Source organism: Vanessa tameamea, chromosome 8, assembly GCF_037043105.1.
Source record: "Vanessa tameamea isolate UH-Manoa-2023 chromosome 8, ilVanTame1 primary haplotype, whole genome shotgun sequence".
In the NCBI taxonomy this organism is placed as follows: domain Eukaryota; kingdom Metazoa; phylum Arthropoda; class Insecta; order Lepidoptera; family Nymphalidae; genus Vanessa; species Vanessa tameamea.
In genome coordinates this window covers 13,329,069-13,353,686 of record NC_087316.1, presented here as the reverse complement: position 1 = coordinate 13,353,686, position 24,618 = coordinate 13,329,069, and the positions used below count along the sequence as shown (strand labels likewise).

The following is a 24,618-nucleotide window of genomic DNA, read 5'->3' as shown; positions in this document are numbered from 1 at the left end:
TGTTTATTAATTAATATGTTATCCATAATGGAACCGGAACTATCATAATAAACGTCACCGTCAGTACCATGTGTTGAATGTTTACTGTCAAATTGGTATATATATAACTATAAAATTATAAGGACTATAATTTTAATATTTTATAGTTATAGGCACAACGCACTGTCATTATTTTTTCATGTTTCTTTGCGGGTCTGTATACTTTTAATTAAATAAATTTTTATGCCTAATTTTTATATAAAAGAAGATGGAATCACGACAAGAGTATTTGTCACAACTACGAGATTTTATAAAAGAAGTTGATGAAGAAGTTACTATGGTACTTCAAAATCTACAGTGGGATAAAGACAAATCAATGGAGGTTAATGTTTATTATAAAAGTGAAATAAGTGTTTAATTTACATTAAAAATTAAGTAATGCATATTTACACAATTTATATTATTTTATTAATGTTAGTTCAAATGTTTTTATTTCCATCTTTTAACTTTCATTTCAAGGCGGAGCCATTGGTAACATGCAAGTTTGATACAAATCATAGAATACCACTAAGAAAACAAAAGGAACATGAAGATAAATGTTTTCTTAAATATCAAGGATATCATTCAAATGTCTTTTTGCCCGAGCCTTTGGAACCAAGTGCTAAGACTCTTGTAAAATTTAGTAAGTTGTTAACATTACAATTAGTCTTTAATGTTGGTTTTTTTATTGAACATACAACATGCTGTGTTAAATAATTGGTCATTTACTTTTATATTTAGCATTTCTAAATTCACATATTATTTAAAATTATGTCTTTTATAACAAACAAGTGCTGCGCATAACAACAAATAATACTCAAATAAAAAAAAAAAATTGTATTCTTATTTTCAGCTTCCGATGAAATAAAACAGATAATAGATTCAGCATCAGAAAACGATTCATTGTTTAAAAGAGGTAAGGTTTCATGTGTTATTTGAAGTAGTATTACATTAAATAGTTTTTATAGATCTGCAATAATATAATAAATAAACAGTTTTTTTTGTACTTACAGTATATAGCAGTTTGAAAATGCTCTTGACATAATGTATCCTTTTTTAATAAGATAACATTTGTTTGTCCTACAAATAATAACAGAGTCATCATATTTGCAATTTATTATCTATATGTCTTAAACAGATTTTAAATTAAAATAAGTTTTATATTCTTGATCCATATTCTGGTTAACAATGTTAATAGGAACTTATAAATTATTTTATTGAAATACCTTTTAATTTAGAGCCATATAGTAGTATGTGGTAATTTAACTTTAATGAAAGCTTAACTCGTCAACAAAGGTAACGGAAGTGTAGTGTCTCAGCCACTGACTTTGGATCGGATTACAACAACATACACGACAGATGAAAGAAGAGCCATTCACGATGCTGTCGTTAACACTATGCCATCATTTCACGATCTCTCCGATCTTGCACTACCCAGGTATATTTGTTATTGAGCTTTATACTTAATTCTGACTTTCCAAAGGGCAATTTAGTTTGGAATAGAGTTAAAATTGCAAGTTTTGCAGGACCAAATTACTATGATAGTAAAAATCATTACTATTTTAGACTCCCTTCAGGATGTTTTTAATAGAGTGACAATCATTGTATAGATATGTTTAATTTAACAGCGTAACATGACGATTCCAAAGTGCTTTTATGAGCCTACTCGAATAAAGAATATTTTGATTTTTGATTTTGACTATTAATTTAATGTCAGTAAATTTTGTTAAGTACAACACTATTGGTCTCGAATGTTTGCAGATACACAATATTTAAAAAAGGTTGGAATTTTACCAAGTAGCAAATGTTAGTAATATTTAAATATTTTATAATGTCTGTAGTTGTGGTCCATCGGAGAGCAAGCAGAAGTGTCGGCTGGAGGTGCTGGCCGAGCTGCGCGACATGCGGCGCCGGCGGCCGCGCTACCGCGTGGCGCTGCCCGCCGGGAGCTACTCCTGCGCACTCAGGGATCTGATCGCCTCGCAAGTGTGTACTGATACATGCGTTGCATAAAATAGTTTTAAATATAATTTTGAATACAATTATATTAAAATGAATATTAAAAATTGTTACGTGGCTCTTTTAAATGACTTTCATAAACGTATACACATATTTTAAGTATGTGTGCTTTTATTCACAGATGGAAATGTATACAGGTTCAAATACGGGAATTAAAATCGAGCAAACTGGTGAGAAAATTAGTAACAAGTCACGAAATCATACAAACAGACATGAAGACAAACACGCACGAAACGTTGATAAGTGTAAGACAGGAAATCTGAGAGACTTCGAAGATCGGGAGCGCTACGTGCGAGATAGTGCAGACAAGTTCAGTAACAAGGACGCTCGACACTCCGAAGTTAGAAGCGACCGAGAACGTTCGTCGTATTCGAACGAGAGAGACAGAAGACGTAGTAGATACGATGATAGAAAGAGATGGGAAAAGAATAACGATTCTCATAGTGAGGACCGTATATATAGTTCAAAGAACAGACGCAACGACGATCACAGAGGAAGACATAGAGACAGAAAAGATGAATACAGAAGAGAAGAGAAAAGTGAGCACAGGCGATATTACGATTACGACAGCCGCTATGGGAAACCGGGAAAACAGACGGCCAAAGACAAAAGTCGTCGTAAAGAAAACAGATAGAGATGTGCCTGTCAGTATTACCATAATTGTATGAAGTAATAAATTTTTTTTTTTGTTATAAGATTAATTTTTATTACTGCCTGATAGCTTGTAAAACCCTTAAGCCTCGCTTAAAGAATGTTATAAAAAACTTATTACCTTTACTCCTAAATAGCTTGGTGGTTGGGCTTTGTGCTTGCCCGTCTGGTTAGGTACCACCCACTCATCAGATATTCTACCGTATAACGCCAGTACTTAGTATTGTTGTGTTCCGGTTTGAAGGTTGAGTGAGCCACTGTAACAAGGACAAGGGTCATAACATCTTATTTCCCAACGTTTGTGGTGCATTGGCGATATAAAGAATGATAATTATTTCTTACAGCGCCATTATCTATGGGCGGTGGTGACCACTTACCATCAGGTGGCCCATTTGACTGTTCGCCTACCCATATCATAAAAAAAAAACTTGGATTGGGTTGGGAATATGGAAACTATAGAGTTTCTTGCCGGTTCTTCTCGGTGGAATCTATTTATAATAATCGATGGTATATTTACATTTAAAATTCAATGATATATGTGTATGGCTTTTCGGGCCGATTTGAACAAAGAATAATTTGATTTAATATGTGCAATAGATAAGTCGAAATTGTCTCTGGGATTAACTTATTATATATGATAAGACATATGGATTTAGCATTGCGCAAAATTGCTGTTTGAGCAGGGGCTGGACGAACTCGACCTGTATCGAAATTCCACGTAACGAACTTGAGGGTGGAGGCCTTCGTAGAACAATAAACAGTGATTATAACACAAGTCTAACGTACCCTCACGAATGACTGCACGTCATAAATTAAATGTTCCAAGTTACAATTTTAGAAATAATGTCCTCAATCTGGTTACTTATCACAAGAGTAAAACATTAGTAAGACATATAAAGGTCTGAAATATATAACCATTAAAGCCAGAGCTTTTATATAATATGAACTCAAATTTCACATATTTGAACCTTCGTCTGAATCATAAGTCAATATAAACTCTTTACTCAGCGCAATTAAGTATTACTTAATTGCGCTACGTATTTTATACAAAATTAAATGTTTCAACTAACGGTATCAACAATACGAATCATATTCTCAGAACGGCAAGTTAACGAACTGCAATCGAGTGGTCATATTACGATATTGTGATAATACGAGTTTTATAAAATATCTGATTAGTGGCGACGAAGCGAGACGCGCATAACCATGAAGATGACAGATTGTGTCTCACTGATGTGCGCAGAGTGACCGCTGAGCTGACTGAGCAGTGCGTGTAATGTATAGTGGTTCTGTACTCTGCGCAGTTCGTTTGTGCAACGTACGTTTGCATATATTACTTAGATCTTTCTCTATTTAAACGAACTAGGTGATAGAAATTGAAACATTATTTCAATATGACTGAAAAATAAGGCGCATTTTTTTTTCTTGTTATAAAATATTATTAATTACAATTAATATTTATTTAATGATATGCGTTAGTACATTAGCTTCCACATTTTTAACAATAATTATTGTACTTAATTTTATAACTTTAGTTTAGTTATTAATAAAAATATTTTTTTTTCATCTATCCCATCATACAATCCTAACATCATACTAAACGGATGTCTACATAAAAGGTAGCATGGCTTGTTACGTCCCACTGTTGCTGTATTCGCAATCAATGCTATATTCTGTTTGTTTCATACAAGGGCAAGTCATTTATACAAATAAGAACAGAAAAGGTCCAAAGATATTTTTTTGTGGGTCTCCTTGTAAGATTTTTTACCTTTCGCGTCGGCCATTTGGATTCCATCAGTTGAGATAGAGACAATATTTTCATAATTCAATGGCAGCATATCTGCCTGACCAGAACTTGTTGTGGTGCACATGCAAATAACAGAATATCCTAGAGATAACGCACGAAGTGAAATGTCAATGGATGTTAAGAATTCCTGTGACTTCAATTTTTAATTAACTTCATTGTGACATTCAATGAAACTCACATAAAAAAATCGTGAAATATATATATTTAATTAATTTCACTACATATTCAGTTATTGGTTTTTATTGTCATATAAATTAATTCAAAAATTATCAATCAGAATTTTTTACGTGTCGTGGTTTTTTACATTCATTTAAGATTTTAAAAACAATCTGGAGTATACAGATTGCTGATAATAGTCAGCCAAGTTAGCTCTTTGTCAGTTCTTTCCTTATAAAGTTCGTATATTGTTTAACTTATATGATGGTATAAGGGCAAATATTTCCAAACATCGCACAGGTCAAATATGAATTTCATTATTTTTGTAAAAAAAATTGACCTCGGTGGTCGCTATATTATTATTACAAAGAGAGTGCGAAATTTGTGGTTTATCGGAAAGTAAACTCCTGAACCACAGCACCTATCAGTCAGCGATGGCGGGACCATGTACTCACCTTATTTTCATGGGCATTCTTTTTTGCAATTTTTAGTGCGGCCTACTTGAATATAATATTTGTTATTGAACATGAATAATGACTTAGGTGCTTACTTTCTCTGACTGCCGACTGTATAAAAATAGATTGTTAAAACTGCAATTTAATGATACAATTGATTAATATTTTGTTGTTGTACATATTACTTATGTAATTAGTTTGTTTTTTTTTTGTTTCGGTTTCATTCGAAAACTATAAAGTCTATTGATATTCAACTTTCATTTTTTTAAATCCATTGACATATTTTAGATCGGTTGGTAAAGGTTTATTTCTCTTTGCTTTAAAAATACCACGAGATAAAATTCTTATTTTACCTTCACGACGTCGGGACGGACGAACGTAGCTAGTAAATAAATATATCAATTGAATTAAAATGTGTTTCGATTTTTGTAATTGTGAATATAACATCAAATTTATATAGAAAATAATATTGATTTCTTAATTTATAGATAAACGATATAAACCTCTCAATATAATGAACCCAGGTGCATTGACTCTGACATTAATAACGAACAGTCAATTGTGACAATTATCAAGCGTTTATGCAATAGCGCTGGTACTGTACGGAGCGTAAACGTGTTTACGTAATTTACGGAATGAAAAATGTTTGTAATGGCACAGCTTCTATTGCTCGTAAATACGGCTCACAGTGGGCCTGCTACTGCGATACGAGTGTCAACTAATACCGAGTTATAGTGTAAGTAAAATAAAACACTATATTCAATTACAGCGGATATGCTCCTAAGAATATATTTTACATTAGCACTTTTAGTCTTTTATTTTGAATAAATAATTTAAAAAAGTGAATCGATTTAGACGGTTTTTTTTTAAATTCTATGGCGTGAAAATATGTACTTAATATGTATTTAAAGGAATTTGCGTATTCTTTCGGAAACTATGTCCAAGGGGACGCATTGTAAAATGTATATGTAAAGGACATAACCCAGCAACCAAGATCGAATTTTAATGATGTTAACCGCTATTCAATCATTATCAAAAGCTTTAAATAAAAAAATCCGTTTTATATTTCTTTATAGTAATTAATGTATTACATGCACCAAGGAAAAGGCGAAACCACTATAACATATTTTCACATTCAAATTAGTGATAAGTAGTTACTTAGAATGAATAATTCCTGATGACACGCACGATTCATAGCATTCAGTTATGTGAGGTTTCACTCATCAACATAGCAATTAGTTTTAATTAGACATTTTTAATAAACAGTTGATTATCACAAGACTTTGCCCATGAAAATAATATCATCTTACGCTTGCTCTCATCCCAATTAAATGGTCGGCGCATAAGTATTATAATACATTTTTGTCCTTATGACGCTACAGTAAATATGATTTGATAAACCTTAACTGCCTAAAGTCGATCTTTAAAGGAACTGATTATGCTGGAAAGCATCATTTCGATACGTACATAGATGGTTGAGGCGCTTAAACGCTCGAAGATATTGACTATTAATAGCACATAACAAACAATCCCGGAACACCAGAGGTTTTGTTTATAATAAATCTCTTCTTTCCGCAAAAGCTCAGCAGTATAATTTTCTACATGCTGGTTGAAAACCTTACCCATCTGTTTTACCGTGTATAGTTAAAGGCTGTTAGGACTTTTACGATTGTTGGACATATCTTAGTTTTTTCTCGTTGCTGTGTTTATATAATTATATGATTCTGAGTTTTTTTTATTACTATAGCAGCTTATTTATACTAATGTTGTCGCTTTAGGTTTGTTTATACGACACCAACGGGTTGAAATAGGTGGTTCTATTTTGCAGCAGGCGTGCGAGATGAGTGTCCTGTTTCTGATGGCTTGGTGGGAGTGTTGGAGTTACAGCACGCTTTCCCCTTAAAAGAGATCCACGGAGCCAAGAGAGAAGTACACCATTATGTTTTCAGTGAAAATTACTTATTTGTATTTTTTAATTTACCATTACAAAAACATGTTTTATTTTCATGTAATTAAATATTGAAATTTAATATGTAAAGTTATTTAAATAGAAAAAAGGACGAATGTTTTTTCAGTGTGATATTCTACTTTGTTTTTGGCGAAAAAAATTGTGTCTAAATTACCTATCTTTGAAAATCTAACTCAATGTACAAAACAAGTTTGTTTTTAAAAATAAGCAACTTGTATTAAAATTAATTTTAATACAAGTTGCTTATGTTTAAAACTCATCAAACTATAGATAAAATAGATTTATGAAAATAAATTGTTAAATTCTTGGTAAGAGATATTATTTTTACACACAGATACGAAGAAATCCTAAGCGAGGTCCTACAGCTACAGGTACAGGTATTTAATCTTAACAGCGCGATTATGTAAATTATAAAATAAAATTAACATAATACAAAGGAAACCTCAACAAAACCGTTTAGCTCACATTTTCGCTTACTTAATATTTATTGTAGAATACAAGTCGCCTTCGTTTCCATATAACATATGTGGCAAAATAACTTCTGAATATAATTAATAGTACCGAATTATACTTTTGGTTCAAATTTGTAACTTTTTTTAAAATTTTTTCTTTGTGCAAACCCGTCTGGGAGCCGTCGTGCCGCCAAGCAGCAATACTTGGTATTGTTGTGTCCCGGTTTGAAGGGTGAGTGTAACTACAGGCACAAGGGACATCATACCTTAGTTCCTAAGGTTGGTGGTGCATTGGCGATAAGGATTGAATAGTGGCAGTAAGGAATAGTTAATATATCTAACAGCGCCAATAAAGCATTTTGTTATTTCGCGTTTTCATTCGAACAATACAATTGTATCATACGTTTGGGCTGGTATGACCGAAAGATTGCCCATTGGGTTTGGATTCGTTTGACTTGTTTCAGTGAATCCCTTGATGGGTAAAGTATTGTGATTATTAGAACTCGACGATGGAAAATGGAGGAGAATGGGATGGTGGTTTGTGCATCTTCTTTATCCTAATCTATGGAACCGCTCTGGCACAGCGCGGGTCTTATTTATTGTTATTTGAAATGATATGATATAAATATGAGTTATACCCTATAGGGCCCGTGCGTATCGCGATGCGCCTACTGTTGCGCCATCTCGCGGAACAGTGGTGACAATACGTAGATGCCCAGCTGACTGGCGCCTTCCCAAGTAGTATTCATACGCACTTCGAGGTCATTATTAATCGAAAATAATTAACGTTATGACCTCGACGATAATCCAATGTGGTTTTCAATCAATCTATTTAAATTTTTTTCGTACAAAATCGATATCAATAGGTAAGTAATGTACCAAAAAAAATTAGAAATTCAAATCTTCCGAGTGAATGTGTTGCCGCTTATTATTGAATTGAATTTTAGGTAAAAAATGATTATCGATGTAGATGGTAAACGTATCATCGAGGGAAAAGTTTTACTAAAACTAGGGTAACAAACGCTCCGTACGATGTTACGTTGAAGGTATATGAAATCCAATTTTTTTATTGTAAATTGTATTATTAAGATCTGATGTAAACGACACTAAATCATTAATTTTTACAGTTACTTGTATAAGGATAACAACTCGTTGAAGCAAATATGCAGGATCGTACAGTCGAACTAAATAAGTATTTTTAGAGTAATTGTAGATTCTAGTTTCATAGCAATTTCACTAGCCTCTTGCACTAATAAATTAATGCTTTGCTCTTTCGTTTTCCTCAAAGCATGATGTATGGCACTGGTGCTGTGGTCCTTGTGTGATTAAAAACATAATTTTTGTATTGTTTTGTTCATAACTATAAATTAATGAACCATTCGATATTTTTTTGTATCCAGTGAACACTGAATATTTCATAGGATCAATTTCTTTGTAGCTTGACTTTTTAACTCTTACACTATTTTATTGTTGTAATAATAATAATGCATTTTTATAGTTAAATGGGGTTAGTATAATATTATACATAGTTGAACAATATCCACGACGCAGTGTGGCTGCAAGGCCGGCTTATCGCTTCGAGGGGGTAAGCACGTCGCTGCTGTTGCCATTTTCATTAACAATGAAAGTTCAAATTCGACAACTGATCAGCCATAAGTTTGGAATCAACCAAAGAAGAGTCCGGTTGAAAAATATAAAAAAGGTGCTACGATAGAAAGTCTCTTTCCTACCACGAAACGTTTGATCGATTGGAATCAAAAACACACGAGCATCTACTAACTTTCCGATTGAGCCGCGAGGGCGGCGCCACATGCGATAGCACGCAGGAATAAAGTAGCTATCTACCGGTGAATTGGATCATTGGCTACCGAGATAAACCCCTGCATACGAACAAAATTTACTAACTAAAAGCGTAAGCCGATTTTTAAGTTATAATTTGTCTAAGATAAAATAATACGTTCTAATCAATTAAGTGATTTCATAAGTTTTTGAAACAATTAAGAAAAACAAATTTGCTGAATTCTTGTCAAATATACTATAGTTAATGAACAATTTAACTTGGTACCTAGTAATGACTAGGTACCAAGTAGAGACGCAGTTAAACTAGATTCGAACACGTTCAGCTCTGATGCGTGGACGCAATAAGAGTGTGACGAAGTTGCTCCGGCGGCGCCGGCGCGAACGCCTCCGCGTCGCACTAATCAATTTCCTTCATTTAACCGGAAATCGGCAATAAGTGTCCTTTGTGTTAAATCGAGAGATTATAGGGATTTAAATACAGAAACATTTTATATTATTTATAGCTTTGTACGAAATACTTACATTCAACTTCGATGCAAGGTAAGACGATATAATTAATTTAAAGTTTACCATATTTTTTGCCTAGTAATCGAAATTCAATTGTTCGACCATAATCCTTCATCTTTTTGTATAAAGTTTCAGGGTCGTATTTAGGAAGGGTCCGATGGTACAGACCTGGGCCTCTTGTCTTAAATAAAATATATGTAAAATTTTTTTTTGTCCTTCTAGCATAGTTTCTGCAGATGAATGTTGAATGAAAACAATTAATTTATTTATAAGATACATTTCTTCGGGGCTTGTACCTACTTCTTTGTGAGCTTCAAGACCTTTAAATTCGAACCCGAAGAAGGGTATTTTTGGGTTTTAGGTTTAGGTGGAAAAAGGATATACAATTTTTAACCTAGGTATGCGTTTATTTATGCAAAACGTAAACAAAAATCGTTTAGTTTTTAATTGTTTCTTAGAGTTAGGAATAAAATAAATCCTCTTGCTTTGGTGAGATTCATTTGCTTTTTTGTTTTTCATTTAGAGAAGAAACTCCGTGTTAAATAGATATAACAACGAACAAGACGCGTGATGTGTCACTTTTTACTCCCAGATCGTTAGAATCGAGAGTCGGCGCAGGCGGACGAGATTTATCGAGGCAGGTCGTTATTTTAACGATTATTATCCATAATGACTATCATCCATCCCATTGGTCTATGAATGAACTTATTGTTTGAATTTAAAATGAAAAAGGGTATATTTTTAATCATAATTAAATAATTATTTTCGAACGGCAGAAGGGTAAATGATTTGATGTGATGGTAAGTGATCAACTACGTCCATAGACACCGGTACAAAAGACTCACACACACACATAATGCGCTATCAATATGTCCACTGTGCTTGCAGCATGCAGGTAACCGACTGTAATCTAGTGATTTTCTACTAACTAAACCAGGGAACACACACAAACCGGTCCATCCGTTTCGGAGGAGTTCAGTTACTTACACGCACAGAACATTTGATTTTTTAAGATATATATAAAAATAATAAAGAATCAAGTTTCTAAAATACGAATACTACACGTGGTGTACCCTTCGCAATGAATCATCTCGACTCAAGTAACCTGTGGTACTAATTTCACGCCCCACAGACTCCAATGATCGTTTTTTTTAACTTATTTTTTTTCACGCTAATAGTCGTATCAGTCATCAGATCCGCATAATGGTATTGTACGAGGCACGATGTCGTCGTGGAAGACTATAGATACTGTTTCGTATGATAATTAAGAAAGAAAGATTTTGTTAGGTTTGTATTGATTCAAAATTATCTATAACGTATTAATAAATTTAATATATTCCGGTGGGACAGTGGATACTTAAGTAGACAATAATGAAAAATATTTTTTGTAGGAATTTGTATTGAATGACTAAGAAATTAAGAATACATTTCTAAAATACTTTATACACCCAGCGTCACATAGCTATTATTATATGCCTCGTTAATATATCTCAAACGAGATAATGTCTGGCTACCCTCATTTATACTTCACGACTGACATTTTAAACGAAAGTTATTCGGTAAAAAGTCAACGGCAAAGATATCTAATGAATTTCCGTCAACTTTTATTTTTTCAATAAAATAAGGCTATTCGCCAGATATTTCATATTGATGAATAGTTGGCTATTAGTCCAACTATTAGCGTTTGTTGATGTTTTTCGTAATTTTATTCGTCTTGTGGTGATTACAAACTCGCTACATTTCTTCTTTCATTAAATCATAAAGCTACTATACGTACCTACTATAGTGTTCGTGCAATACCGCATTCCTAATAAAATATGTAGATAAAGTGCTTATAAAATATACCAGTATCTCTTATAAATAATATCAGATTTATCCAATATTATGAAACAAGGAAAACATTTCAGTTATCAGTTTTTTTTAATTTATATTAAAATAAATGTTTGGTAAAACTAACGGAATAAATATTCCGAATTTTAATACAGGGAATGCAAAAAGGACTTTAAAATTCTGCGTCGGTACGTCCACGGACGCGAGAAAAACGAACGACGCACGCGCATGGCCGCTGCGCGCCCTCACTACCTTGGGGTCAATTTAAATAAGCCAGGAGTTTCTTCAAGACGAAAATATATTTACATATAAAAATACCCGTTGTCGTATTTATCATAATAAAATTAGGTAAGTTAATAATAATAATCATTTTGTTATATTTTTAAATTTATAACATGCGAAAGTATTATAAAAATTAGACAGACTATCAAGCTTAATTCCCTAGATTTCGATATATTTTATTTCTTCTTTTGTCTGTTGATATTGATAGTAATATATTGTGCAAAAACAGTATAGATTAAAGCAATAAATTATTGAAAGTTTAATCTCCTCGACTAATGACAACAACAAAGCCTGCTGCCGGGGTCCGATGCGCTCCGTAGAGCACCGCGGACCGCGCGCCGACACACGACCGTCGGCTCCGGCAGTCGGCACTCGGCGGTTGCCAGACTGCCAGTTTGTCCGCGACCTCCTCCACTCACGATCGCGTCTGCCAGTGCCAACATTTTCAGGGACGCGAAAAATTGCTTTTGTGTGCTTGAATGTGATTTACTTTTAGTGATGTGTTTGGTTAAAGTTGCGGAATTTTGAAGGATTTTTTTAAAAGAGGTATTTGTTTAATAAAATATTTTAGTAATTACTGCAAAACTATTTAACTATTTTTTTTTCTACTGGAGCAATATTTTTCGAATATTAATTTATGTTATTTCGTTAGTTTACATTAGAATTTATTTCATTTTTATGAAAATAAGAAATTTCATTATAAGGCAATTTTTGTTTACATTATTACAATTAGAATCAAAAAATCACTCATCAAGTGTTTGCCAAGGCGTAAACTTTACGTAGTGTACCTACATATAAAAACGAAAACAATAAAATGATCACATGGTAGTGAATTTATTTTTGTTTTTTTTTTTACTGTAAACTAGATCTTTATAAGAAATACACTCATCTAATAGATCGTTCAAACGAGAGCTAGGGAAAGTGGCGATGCGCCTGCGCAGCACTGGGCACGACTTCGTTATACGCAACGATAGTTAAACGCTATCATTTTTTGTTCATCAATTATGTATTTTCACCGTTGTCTACTCACGACGCTCGTTTCGTATACTAATTAATATATTGATATAAATTCTTGTTCTATTTTGAACAGAGATCATTTTGTATTTTTCATAAAACGATTCTATTGGTACAAAATTAAAAGAGGTTTTTGTATAAAATACATTTAAAGTAAAGAAGTTTTCCTATATAAAATCATCACGATCTACAACATATATGTTTTTATCATTTCTTAACAATTAATAATTATTAAATAGACGTCATTATTAAATAGAAAATAAAATGAAAAAACAAACAATATTTTTTATAACATGTAAGATTGAGGATGTTACCATACTACATTTAAATTAAACAGCGATAATTTTGCTGCATGTAATTACAAATTCAATGCCATAATTGTTAATTATCTTGTTTTTTATATTAAAAAAATAGCAATTGTTGTATTGCGTCATATGTTTTTCAAAGTAAAACTTATTCATACACATTCTTCGGTCCCACGGACGGTATAACGTTCGGTTATGCTATTTTGAAACCTTCCATAAAGAATACGACACGGTTAAACACGCAAGTTGTGGGAATAACATTTAAGAAAATTTTTAACCTTGTAAGTTAGAGGATAAATTTTAATGTTATTGTTTGAAATCTAAAATCAAAGTTATCGTGTGTTTATTATTAAACAAAATGTCTTCTTATGATGTGCTTTAATTGTTTTCTTGGAAATATACAAACTATTTATAGACAGTTCTAATTTATGAATATGATCAAAATCAAAATATACTTAATTCGAGTATGGTTTTACAAGCACTTTTGAATCGTCATTTTACTTATAGTTACGTTTTTTTAGATCTTTTTAGATATTTAAAAACCTAAATGGATAAAAATCAAAATGATTTATTGAACATTTACGTCATGGTTTTCGAGAAGCTTACTTAAGTTGAGTTGTTTGATCTGACTCCGCATAATACTCGTCGTCTCGATATCCGTGGCTGTCGCACAGAGACTACGTAAAAGAGAAAAACAAATGTTTCTTTTAAAATATTAATACACTGTCTAACGTATATACAATATAATTCTATATGTAAATTCAATTTTATTTTTATTTTTAAATTCGCGATTAACGTAGCGAATAAACACAGTAAAATAAAACTCGAAAAATATCTCAGAATATACAAATATAAATAACAAAAGTAAGTTTTAGTATAACAAATTATTTGTCAAATATTTAATATATCTGTTTAACTTATAAATACGAAATAATTTAATAACTGATGAAAATAAGGAGTATTTTCATCAGTTATTATTGTTCAGACAAATATTTTATTGCCTTTGCTAAGTACTAAGCTAAAAGCTTTATATTTAACAACATAAATTAGTATATAATCACTTACTGTTTAAATCTTCTAGTACAATTGCTTGGTCAAGATGCGATCGCTTGGAAATCTGTTAAACTTTTTTGGGTTCAGATCGAGAGATACAAATCTTTAAATAAGAATCTGAACGTAGACTATATTAATACATGGTTTTTGTTTGAATTTGTAATGAAGATTTGATTAAATTAAATCCTTTTATTTGACATGCCGTTTACTTACTAAGTACTGCCCCGATAACTTACGCGGCTATAATTCTGATGTTCTGGGTTGAATTACCAGGTCAGCCCAATAAAAAATTATAATTTCATTAACTAATACTATACAAACTAGTTTACTGTCTATGGTAAACAAATTTATTTAACTTTTTAAAATTTTTTTTTTTCTATTTTAAATGTCGTTTGTTCTCTTGTTTATCAAGTTCTTGTCGAATTTAACTACTCTTTACCCTATACATCTTAATTATAACTATATAATTCTTCGGTCTAGATCGCGATTTAGACATAGACAATTTTACTACTTTTTAACAATTGATATCTTCATGACAAATGTAAACCTGTTTCCTTTTTGTAATTTATTTTATTTAACTTACAATAAACAGCAACTCTGTTGGCTATAACCGTAGCAAATTATTTTTATCTTGTCGTAATATTCTAAAATTAGAGGTGCAATTATTTTTTTTATCCCGATAGACTTTAACAATGTTGTAAACTTTGTCACAGCTTGCTCTGGCTAAAACATATAATGCGCGAATAAAAACCATTAAAAATAGTAGAATAATTTTGCCGATATTTTTACATAGTTAAACATAATCCGAATATTTACAAATCTCCAAACAATGATCTATTTTCTTTAAAATACCTCCTATATTAAAGTCGTCACGCTATGCCATCTGGGAATGCGGCAGATGGTGGATATCGTAAACAAAAGAAACTGTTTGTTGTGCAAAAAAATGGCAATAACTAACACTGAGTAACGTTTTCGGTTATTTTAATTAAAAGCTGGGATACCGTTCGGATATTTTTTATTAAGTATGACAATGTTTATTTTTATTTTATTATTTATCCGGTAAAGATAAATAAACGTCACTTGATCTACAAAAGTTTTTTTTGTTTTTTATTCTGGCTTTTATTTGTCCCAAGAGGGCACAGATTATTTCGCCAATGCCATCTACCAAACTTTAACAAGCTATAAAGTAAAAGATCTTGACGTTTTTGTCGTTTGAAGTTTTTATGACTTAAAATAATTTTCTACTGTTGTAAATATCTGCAAGGACTATCGTATAACAAAATTGATACCAGTTTTATAAAGCAAAGCTCGAATAGGAAGCGTAATATCCAGGTTTTGGTTTGAAGTGTGATTTAACAAAAACCCCTTTTGAAACAATTCATCTTGTGAATTAAAAACTGATTTTACAAAATTATCCTTTTTATAGCACGTCAGCACGGAATATAAATATTTGTACACACACTAACGTGCAGTCGACTGAGAGTTTTTTATAACTGTATTTTACATTTAAATTTAAACTGCGTTGCCAAACGATGTTGCAGAAATCAACCTTATTTTTCAAACAATGAAAAAGGTTTGTTGCTATAATTATCTCATATATATCATTTCTTGCTGCACTACAACATTACTCTCGTTATAAGGTGATATAAAACTATAGTTCCGTGCTTGAATATATTCTAACTTTCGCACTTTTTTCGACTTGACTTTGTTTTATCGTATGAATGACTTTCAGAATACTCGCTCAACAATTAAAATGAATCGGGCAGTTATTTCATTAACATGCGATATTTACATATTGTGGAAATGCATTTTGCGACAAGTCACGTGCGACGATGGAGTCACTAAGCCGCGTATCCGCGCAGGTGTATTCGATATCTCAAGCTATATTTTAAACGGTTATCGCGCGTTGAAATCTTATGTATCACTTGTGCCCTCTTTCTAGGTAGGGATTAAGTTTTTCATGCTGCCATCATAAACAAATATTTCTTTTGTTAAAATATTCAAAAAAAAGTTTACTGATTACTTTCTCTACGAGTCGAGATATATTATAATGTTAATTATAACGCACTCCTTTCCCTTTACACAACGGTCGCTTGTGGATCACGTCCTGTCTTTTTAATAATTTCTATGATCGTGATTTGTTTAAAAAACGACCTTCATATCAAATAATAAGGTATGTTTTTTAAGAACCGAGATTAATTGCGGTATAATATTTAAAATCACACACCCTTCTCAACGGACGCGTTAGAAAACCGTTGATTGTATCTGTGACGGTAGTCGGAGTAATTATTTTTTTATCTTTAACTTTTGGGTTTCCGACGACGCGACGGAGAAGGTAACGGTTTTTTAAAGTTTAAATGCAGTGAATTTAGTTTCAAAAATATATAACGAATAAGTTTTCAAAATGGAAAGTCAAACGAAACAGAACCTACCTACCTTACCAGGGCTTGAACTCTTCTAGTCAAAGCAAAGTTTGTGGAATCTAAAAGCTGCGAGTTCGAGAGCAGAAAAAATAAGATTTGTGTATAATAAGTCATCTGACGTACTCGTTCTCTCGACAAGATGCGCTCACAATGATTGTTATGACTTTGGACGAGGGGGTTTATTATATACTCTTCACTAACCTTGAGAGCCGATAATATAACTCGACGTATAGCTCTATAATATAACTCCCTTGATTTACGCGGCGCTTTACAGTAACGCTCCCAGTCGAAATTACTTTTTTTCGATATTCTACAATCATATTTTAGTCAATTTACATAAGAACTTAATAAATGATTATAAAAATCAATCTTCCTCATGAATCACCCCATCTGTTGGTGAAAACTCTTTGAAGATCTGGTTGGTAGTTTTTAAGTTTAACTTTGTCTTATAAAATTTAGTGATGTGCGAATGTTTGGAATGCTTTTGCTAGGAAGTAAGCTAACCGCCATTATACAGCTTTTTGTTTGTTGAGGCACCTTAAGCTACTTACAGTTGATGGTATTAATGAATGAGCTGAACACACAATAACCTTAGTTGTTCTTACATCATTGGGTTCGAATTGGCAACTGTTTGAAACTATACGGCGAATCGAATTTTAATATTCATCGAAATATTAGTATTTTTTCAAAAAGCTTTTACATATTTTATGTGTCTTTCTGTACTTTGCTAACAAAAAAAATAAAATTATACAAGTAAAAGTTTCTAAAATTAACGTACACTTTGGATTGCTTTACTTCAGAAATACTTTTTATTAACGTTCAAATTACGCAATGGCCTATATAGGCAATACCTTTCGTTCAATATTTTTTTTGGCTTTGCTTCTTGTTCGTAATTACGATTGGCTTAACAATAAATTTGCCTATCGGGAGGGCTATCCATTAGTTCATTTTTCATTTCACCGTGTTGCGTAAACAAAGTCGCTTGGTCAGAGGGGAACAATACGCAATCGTCTATGGTAATTTGCGCCGTAGCATGCGCGGGCGCAGACGAACAATGCCGTGTCTGACAATTGCACGTAAATTGCCATTGACTAGGATACCAATAAAAATATATAGAAATAGCTTTCGATAAAATTTAAAATATCTTTAAGTAATTAAGTAGATAATGTCTCATTTTTATTCGAGCGGCGACAAAGTGTGACAAATCCATTTGTTATCGAGATTACGAACACGATTATGTTGTTTTTGCTTTGGGTTTCAGCGAAACTGCTAACTAGATTTAGATCGAGTTTCATTATTAGAACATTTGCTTTAAATTGCTCAACGTGCCATGCCAGTTATGCGGGATTATGGTTCATATAAAAATATGAACCTTATTTTTACAGGCAGATTAAGGCACTAATACTTGCAACCAACGAAATACATTGAGAATTTTAATTTTTTTTCATGTCACCTTTAACCGCCTTAAAAATATTTTAGGGTTCCGTATCCAAAGGGTAAAACGGGACTTATTACTGATACTCCACTCTCCGTTCGTCTGTCTGTCCGTCTATCGAGCATATAATTTTTGCCGTTGCTTTATAGATTGTACGGAATCCTCCATGCGAGCACGACTCGCACGTGGCCGGTTTTTCTAAATTTAATTTTTCGTATTTCCAAAAACGTAAATATGTAAAATCGCAGTCGCCGTCTGTCTTATAACAAAAGTTAATCATTCGTCGTTTTTGTATTAAATTGATGTTATGAATTAATAGTAAAAGCTCGATTTTGCACACTCCATAAATAAAATTAGAAAATTATATTTACATAATATTTTATTTAATTTATTATAATTTATTTATACAGGGGTCATTTAAAAATGTTAATAGATTATCATAAATTAAACATTCTTAAATAGAAAAAATGTATTGAGAGAGTCCACGAAACAAGCTTTGTGCTCGCTTTGATAATGGGTAAGGCTAATGAAATACGAGGATCGATTCGACAAATAACCTGGAGTGACGTTTACAACCCGATATAAATATTGTAACTATCGCTTTATTACGAAACGCTCGCATCGAAACACTGCAAGGCAGAAGCGATTTTTATTTGTTAAACAATTTCTGATACACTTCATTTTTTTTTGGATGACCAACCTTCCAACCTTTGTGTCCGAGATGCTATTTATGTTTTGACCTTGATTGCACCATTTTCCGGTGATAGAGTAATTGTTGAGGGTGTAATCACCCAGACAGCCAAAAACTTTGTTACATTGACCTTTAAACTGTCGTAATATTCTATGGATATTTTTTTTTTTAGTCAAATGGTCTACATGTTTTGATATATTATACCATCGTGACTAACATAGACGTTAGTGTTCCATAAACTTAATATCCGTAGATATTAAGTCTCATAAAATACATTATATTTATTCTGATCTGCTTTTGAATTGTACCACAAGTTGAGAGTAGTATATTGTGCACCAGTTCAAGAGCATGTAACGAGGTCGCTCCCCCACCGAGGGGTCCCGCTCCAAACTTTGATGGACTTCGACAATAGACTTTGATCGCGTTTCATAACAATAATGCAATATAGAGCGACATGCGCTGGCCATAGCGCACACCGGGCTTTATCGATGTGCCTAGCATTGTCATACCTTTGCGTTGCCTACTACTGTGTTTTGTTTTTTTAATTTCGTTTATAACAATAGCACAAATAATATTAAATTTTACAAGCTTTTTATATAACTTTGAATAAAAAAATAGCATCGGGTATTATTACAAAGTATGTTTGTTAATATTTTTGACTTTCGTTGCACTTGATATTTACAGTTTAGATATTTGAATAATTTTTAAACAAGTACGTTTAAGATTAAGATACTTCTAATATTAACGTCATAAAAACGCTTATTTGTTAAAAACTTTTGTATTTTAAGTTTATTATTTTTATAAAAATACTGGATCAAAGTGCAAAAATATTTATATTTTAATGATGTTTAATTATGTTCTTTTACCTGTCTGACTGCAGAATGCTGGATTAAATATTTTATTTAATTGTTTCAACTTCTAAACAAAATGAAACTTTAATAGTTCAAAATAAATCATGAAGATAATAAAATACCTTAATAGATTAAATTGTGTTTTTGTTGAGGGAATATATTGTTGTTCCGTAATATACGTAAACATTATCATTTGAGTCTATCCCAGCGTCAACACGAAAGCGTTACTTGACACCGCGATGTTGGCAATTTATTTGCAACAAATCTTTTCACGTGTTAAGCTGAATAATATAGTCGTTAAACACTCCAGCCGTATGTCTCGGCTCTATTGTTGTTTGATTTATACTTTGCTACTTGATGAATTAACATTTTATATTTCAAAGGGTTTCAAACGAGATTCAAAGGCTCCCCTAATTTCTAAATTCTGCATTTATTGTTCACTTTTCGCTTGACTTGAATTTAAAATTCAATAACAAAAGTCAGTTTAGATTATAACGAATTTGTAACGTAACATAATACGATAAAATTAAAAATATTAAAAATTATATATAACAATATTTTGTTACTAAAGAAATATTTATTTATATAATGCATATTTTATTGCACTCTAATTAAAAAAATATTTATATGGTTATAGAATAAATCAGGGAATGTACACAGTTGTATTGGATGTAACGAAAGACCTTATCGCTAAAGCAGCGACCTCTTCCAGGCAAACACTGGGCAGAGGGCCTAAGGTAAAAATAATATGAGGCAAAGGCATATTAAATAAATTAAATTATCATTTACATGTAAATTAAAATACAACTAAGCCATATGATTTATTTTTAATTCAAAATAATAGTCATTCATGTGATATATTCGTCGACTTGATATTTCCTGATCTTAGCCAGCACTCGTTTCAATTCTCGGAGTTAAATTCGCTACAAGCAATTGACATAAGACAACTTGGTGCTAATCGGAGTCGTTTTCTGTTTTAGGTTACGTTGTTACTTGTTTCTTCGAAATACATACAAAAACCCACCAAAATAACATGAAAATAACAATATATTATTTTTAAAAGTTTTGTAATAAAAGTTGTAAGTCAGTATAAACCACGTTATAATAATACAAAAAGCTGTAAATCACTTGAATTTCTTTACGTTTGTATAGATACATATTTTGTCCATTTTAGATAAAACGGGTATTCAAATGCCGTTAGCGGAATGATGCATAGCCTTGAAGCTTGCTCGCTGCTTACTCTAACGAGTAAGCGGATGTTCTAACTAGTGTTAATTATTGGCTTACATTACTAAACTCGAGGACTTGAAATTTATACATTTCAGCGATCAATCTGAATGTCTTAATTACTGACCGGGAAATGATTATAGGGTTTAATTAATTAAGTTTACTATGCATATCAATACTTAATCACACTGCTTTATCCGTGATTTTTTTTTTTCAAAAGGAATGAGTATCAACTTTACCTTTAATGTAATTTCTTAGATATTTAATGTATCGGGTAGAATCTAAATGTATCTTTTTAAATAATCATCTTTTATCGATTGAAATATTATGCTATACACTCTTGTGAACGCATTTTATCTGAAGGCAGTTTTTGTAAAAAAATACCTAAATGTTAAAATCAATATTATATGTTGTAAAATAATATATTATACACATAACATAAGTTCACGCTCTAAGTTTTAGGTTTTCTAACAAATTATTTTTTTAAGTAGGTATTACCTACCTACCCAGGCGATACTGATAAGGAACGTGTTGTCACAAGTAATATACATTCAAAAGAACTAGTCATTATCGTCAACAAGTCATTGACCTCGAAACCACTTAATTATATGTAACTTTGTCACATTACGGGCCATCGAAACGAAATAAAAATATCAATACTCAATTACTCCTAATTTTGAGGTTAGTAGACAAATAAACAGAATCTGTTTCGTATCGAAGTTCGTCCAACTGAAATCTGAGCCAAAGTTTCAAGTACGAGGGTATGTAAATATTATAAAAACAATTTTTAAAATAATAATATTATGTCTAAAAATATAAATATGCAATTAGTACCAAGAAGAACGGACAAGGAACCCAACACTTACAATCAGTCGGTGAATTAAAAAAAAAGAACTGACGCACAGAATCGGTGTAGCCTGACCAGGGCCGGATTTAAGGGATCCTGAGTAACAGTCCCAATTCTTTATTATAATTAGATTCAGCTGTGCTTATGTATTTTAACGGAACGAGCTGTTTAATTAGTGTATCATATAGTATCGTGACTTATCTTAGTCGAGCAATGCAGATTTGCTTTTTGTTCGAATTTCTGCTTTTGCTCGTCGAATGTGTTCATACTCAGCAAAACAAAAGCAAGACGTCATCTCACGATTCTTACTGTAGTTATCAATGATTGCAGTGATGATGTGTTTTCATAACGGATAAAACGATCTTACAAATTGTTCACACTTGATATTATTATATACCGTACTGTTAACTGATGGAAATTGTAATAATAGTAATACAGCTGATTACATAATAAATATCTAGAGACGTCTGTTAATAAGAATAGGAAGTACACGCTTGATTGCATGTGGTCAATTGTAGTTGAGTGAATGAAGATCTACGCTTAAAACACAAAACATACTCTACAGCGGATAAACTCAAGTGTACAACAGTGTATTTTATAGCAATTACAAAAATTAATACGATACACGTGATACAATAAACAAACATCAGATTGTTTTTATGAAAAAACTATAAAAACTTGACACGGGACAAATTGCTCACAGAGTGCGCGGCCTAGGTGTGCCGTAATGGGGAAACGAGTGTCGCTTGACAGCCACCGTAACAGGCGTATCAAGTTTGTGTGCTCCCGCCGTAATGGGATGCCCTGGCCACTCCCACACCAGGCTTATAAGAAACATGACTGTTATCATGTTAACAAGCTTTAAATGTGCGTCTAATTTCATTTTCTGAACTATTTCAAGCCAATTATTATAAAGCCAAGCCAAATCAATATGATAATACCTAAATTGATGTGGAAGTATAAGGCTTACGTTCCGTGTATCGTTCATTCGGTTCGGTAAATATTTATTCAGATTTTTATTCGATGATTCTCTCTAAAAGTCAATTTACTTGCTGATATTTATTTTATTCGCTGACTCGTCTTGTTTTGGATATTCAGGAAAGCATGGTGTACTTCTAATTTGTGAAGTGCAGATATATATATATATATGTCGCAGCGTCAGATAATTAAATACTTTGATTGTAATCTCTTAGTTTTGAGATTTGATTCTGGATGGCCAGTGAAGTCAATCACTCTTTGTCACGTTAGAAAAACATAAAATGTCAGTTGTCAAGAAGGATAAGACAGCTGTGGTCGCGGCCAATGAAATATTGTAAAAATCAATATACGATAATCCAGCTATCGATTTGTTGTATTATTTGTGAATATGTATGACGAAGATGATGACCCCGAACCAAACAATACTGCCGGCTCGCCGTTATATATATATATATATATATCTTTCATTAGAAAATTAGTAGTAGTAATTTCTGAGAGAAATTTATAATGGATAAAATGGTATTGTAGTTTGTATTGTACATCATAGTTTGGTAAAAGTTAAAAATAATCTGAGGCCCAACGGGGCTTAAGGAGTATCGTTTCGCCTAGGGCTTATATATAGGTACCGTGGGAGCTCGTCAACAATGGCTTGTTTCACGCTCAAGCGCTGCGGCCCTTGCCCTCCTGCACCTGCGCGCTGGTCACGCTTAGCTGCTTCAGCGCGGACACTATAACCTGTGACTCTTAACCGGCAATAAATTATTTTAGGAAAATGTAAAAAATATATAAGTCGTCATGAGATATAATACAATAAATAGACAGGAAAACGAAATCGACGAAACTTTTTGTAACAGAGATCAAGATACCAATTCCAAAAGTTATAATACTTACCGAAAAGAATTACCGATCAGATAGTCTGCAATTTAAACAATAAATACATATAGGTAAACTTATGTTAATTGTCATAATATGTCTTAATTTTCCCACTGAGCGTGATGAGGGAGTTCTTGATTGACAGGTGCAATAAGTTAGAGAAGCAATAACTCATAAGCCGATGAAGTGATCTGTCAACTTCACAGCTAGTCTTACAGGAATAATAGCCACCGTGTGCATTCTAGATAACCGATAGCCTTAACTTTATTACACCGGTTAATATTGCAAAGGGTAATAATTGCAGTTTCTTAGATAATATTTTGTATGGAAAAACATCGTTAATTACCGTAACCAGTAAGTTATTTATATGTTAATATTATATTTTGATGTTAATTACTGATTTAATCAACTATCTTATTTAATGTACGGCTTCATTACAGTCGATCGGTTTTCAAACATTTTAAGTCTTTCATTAAAGTTCAGATTGTGATAGAGGTAATCTGTTAGATGTAGGAAATATTATAGTGAATAGCTGGTGCCTCTGTTCCCTCACCCTCATAGTCTGGTCTGGCCAAATCGGAGATAGAAAGAGATGAGATGTCATTCCGTACTTTCCGCTAAACATAAGTACATATAAAAATTAGGTTGTATAATTATTTATTTTAAAATAATTATATTTATAAACTTTATACAATTTTTCACATTATTGTAATTTTAAATAGGTAGGTATCAAAACAATTACTAGTTTCAGCACAATACATTATAATTCCTTATTAGAACTTTCATAATATATGTAGATATAATGCAGTAATCATAAATCAAGAAATCAATAATTGATGGATTGCCGCTAGAAATCGATCCAAGCGATTACAACTGGCGTTTCGATTGATTATTACAAAAATAGAGGAGATACTATGATAACTATGAATTAAAACTATATGGATTGAAATATTAGCCTTAACTTATTATAGTCAA

At 32.2% G+C, this 24,618-nt stretch overlaps 2 protein-coding genes across 2 annotated transcripts in view; both read left to right on the top strand.

The window, feature by feature from the left end:
* Positions 1-166: 166 nt before the first annotated feature.
* Positions 167-2,707, top strand: LOC113404781 (U11/U12 small nuclear ribonucleoprotein 48 kDa protein-like). The gene is made up of 6 exons (XM_026645798.2): positions 167-361; positions 499-661; positions 872-934; positions 1,315-1,456; positions 1,860-2,004; positions 2,159-2,707. The coding sequence occupies exons 1-6, from the start codon at positions 248-250 to the stop codon at positions 2,669-2,671; spliced, it is 1,140 nt and encodes a 379-aa protein (XP_026501583.2). The 5' UTR covers positions 167-247; the 3' UTR covers positions 2,672-2,707.
* Positions 2,708-12,285: 9,578 nt separating this feature from the next.
* The window catches only part of Sprt (sprite), a 55,480-nt gene continuing 43,147 nt past the window's right edge, over positions 12,286-24,618 (top strand). Inside the window, exon 1 of the mRNA XM_026645697.2 lies at positions 12,286-12,492. The gene's annotated coding sequence lies outside the window, so the exon portion shown is untranslated. The remainder of the gene's footprint in view (positions 12,493-24,618) is intronic.

Bases quoted from the DNA above. Each gene is read 5' to 3' on its own strand.
- LOC113404781 (XM_026645798.2), top strand. From the start codon at position 248: ATGGAATCACGACAAGAGTATTTGTCACAACTACGAGATTTTATAAAA. The intron at 662-871 runs GTAAGTTGTTAA...TCTTATTTTCAG, and splicing joins TAAGACTCTTGTAAAATTTA to CTTCCGATGAAATAAAACAG. The intron at 2,005-2,158 runs GTGTGTACTGAT...TTTTATTCACAG, and splicing joins GGGATCTGATCGCCTCGCAA to ATGGAAATGTATACAGGTTC.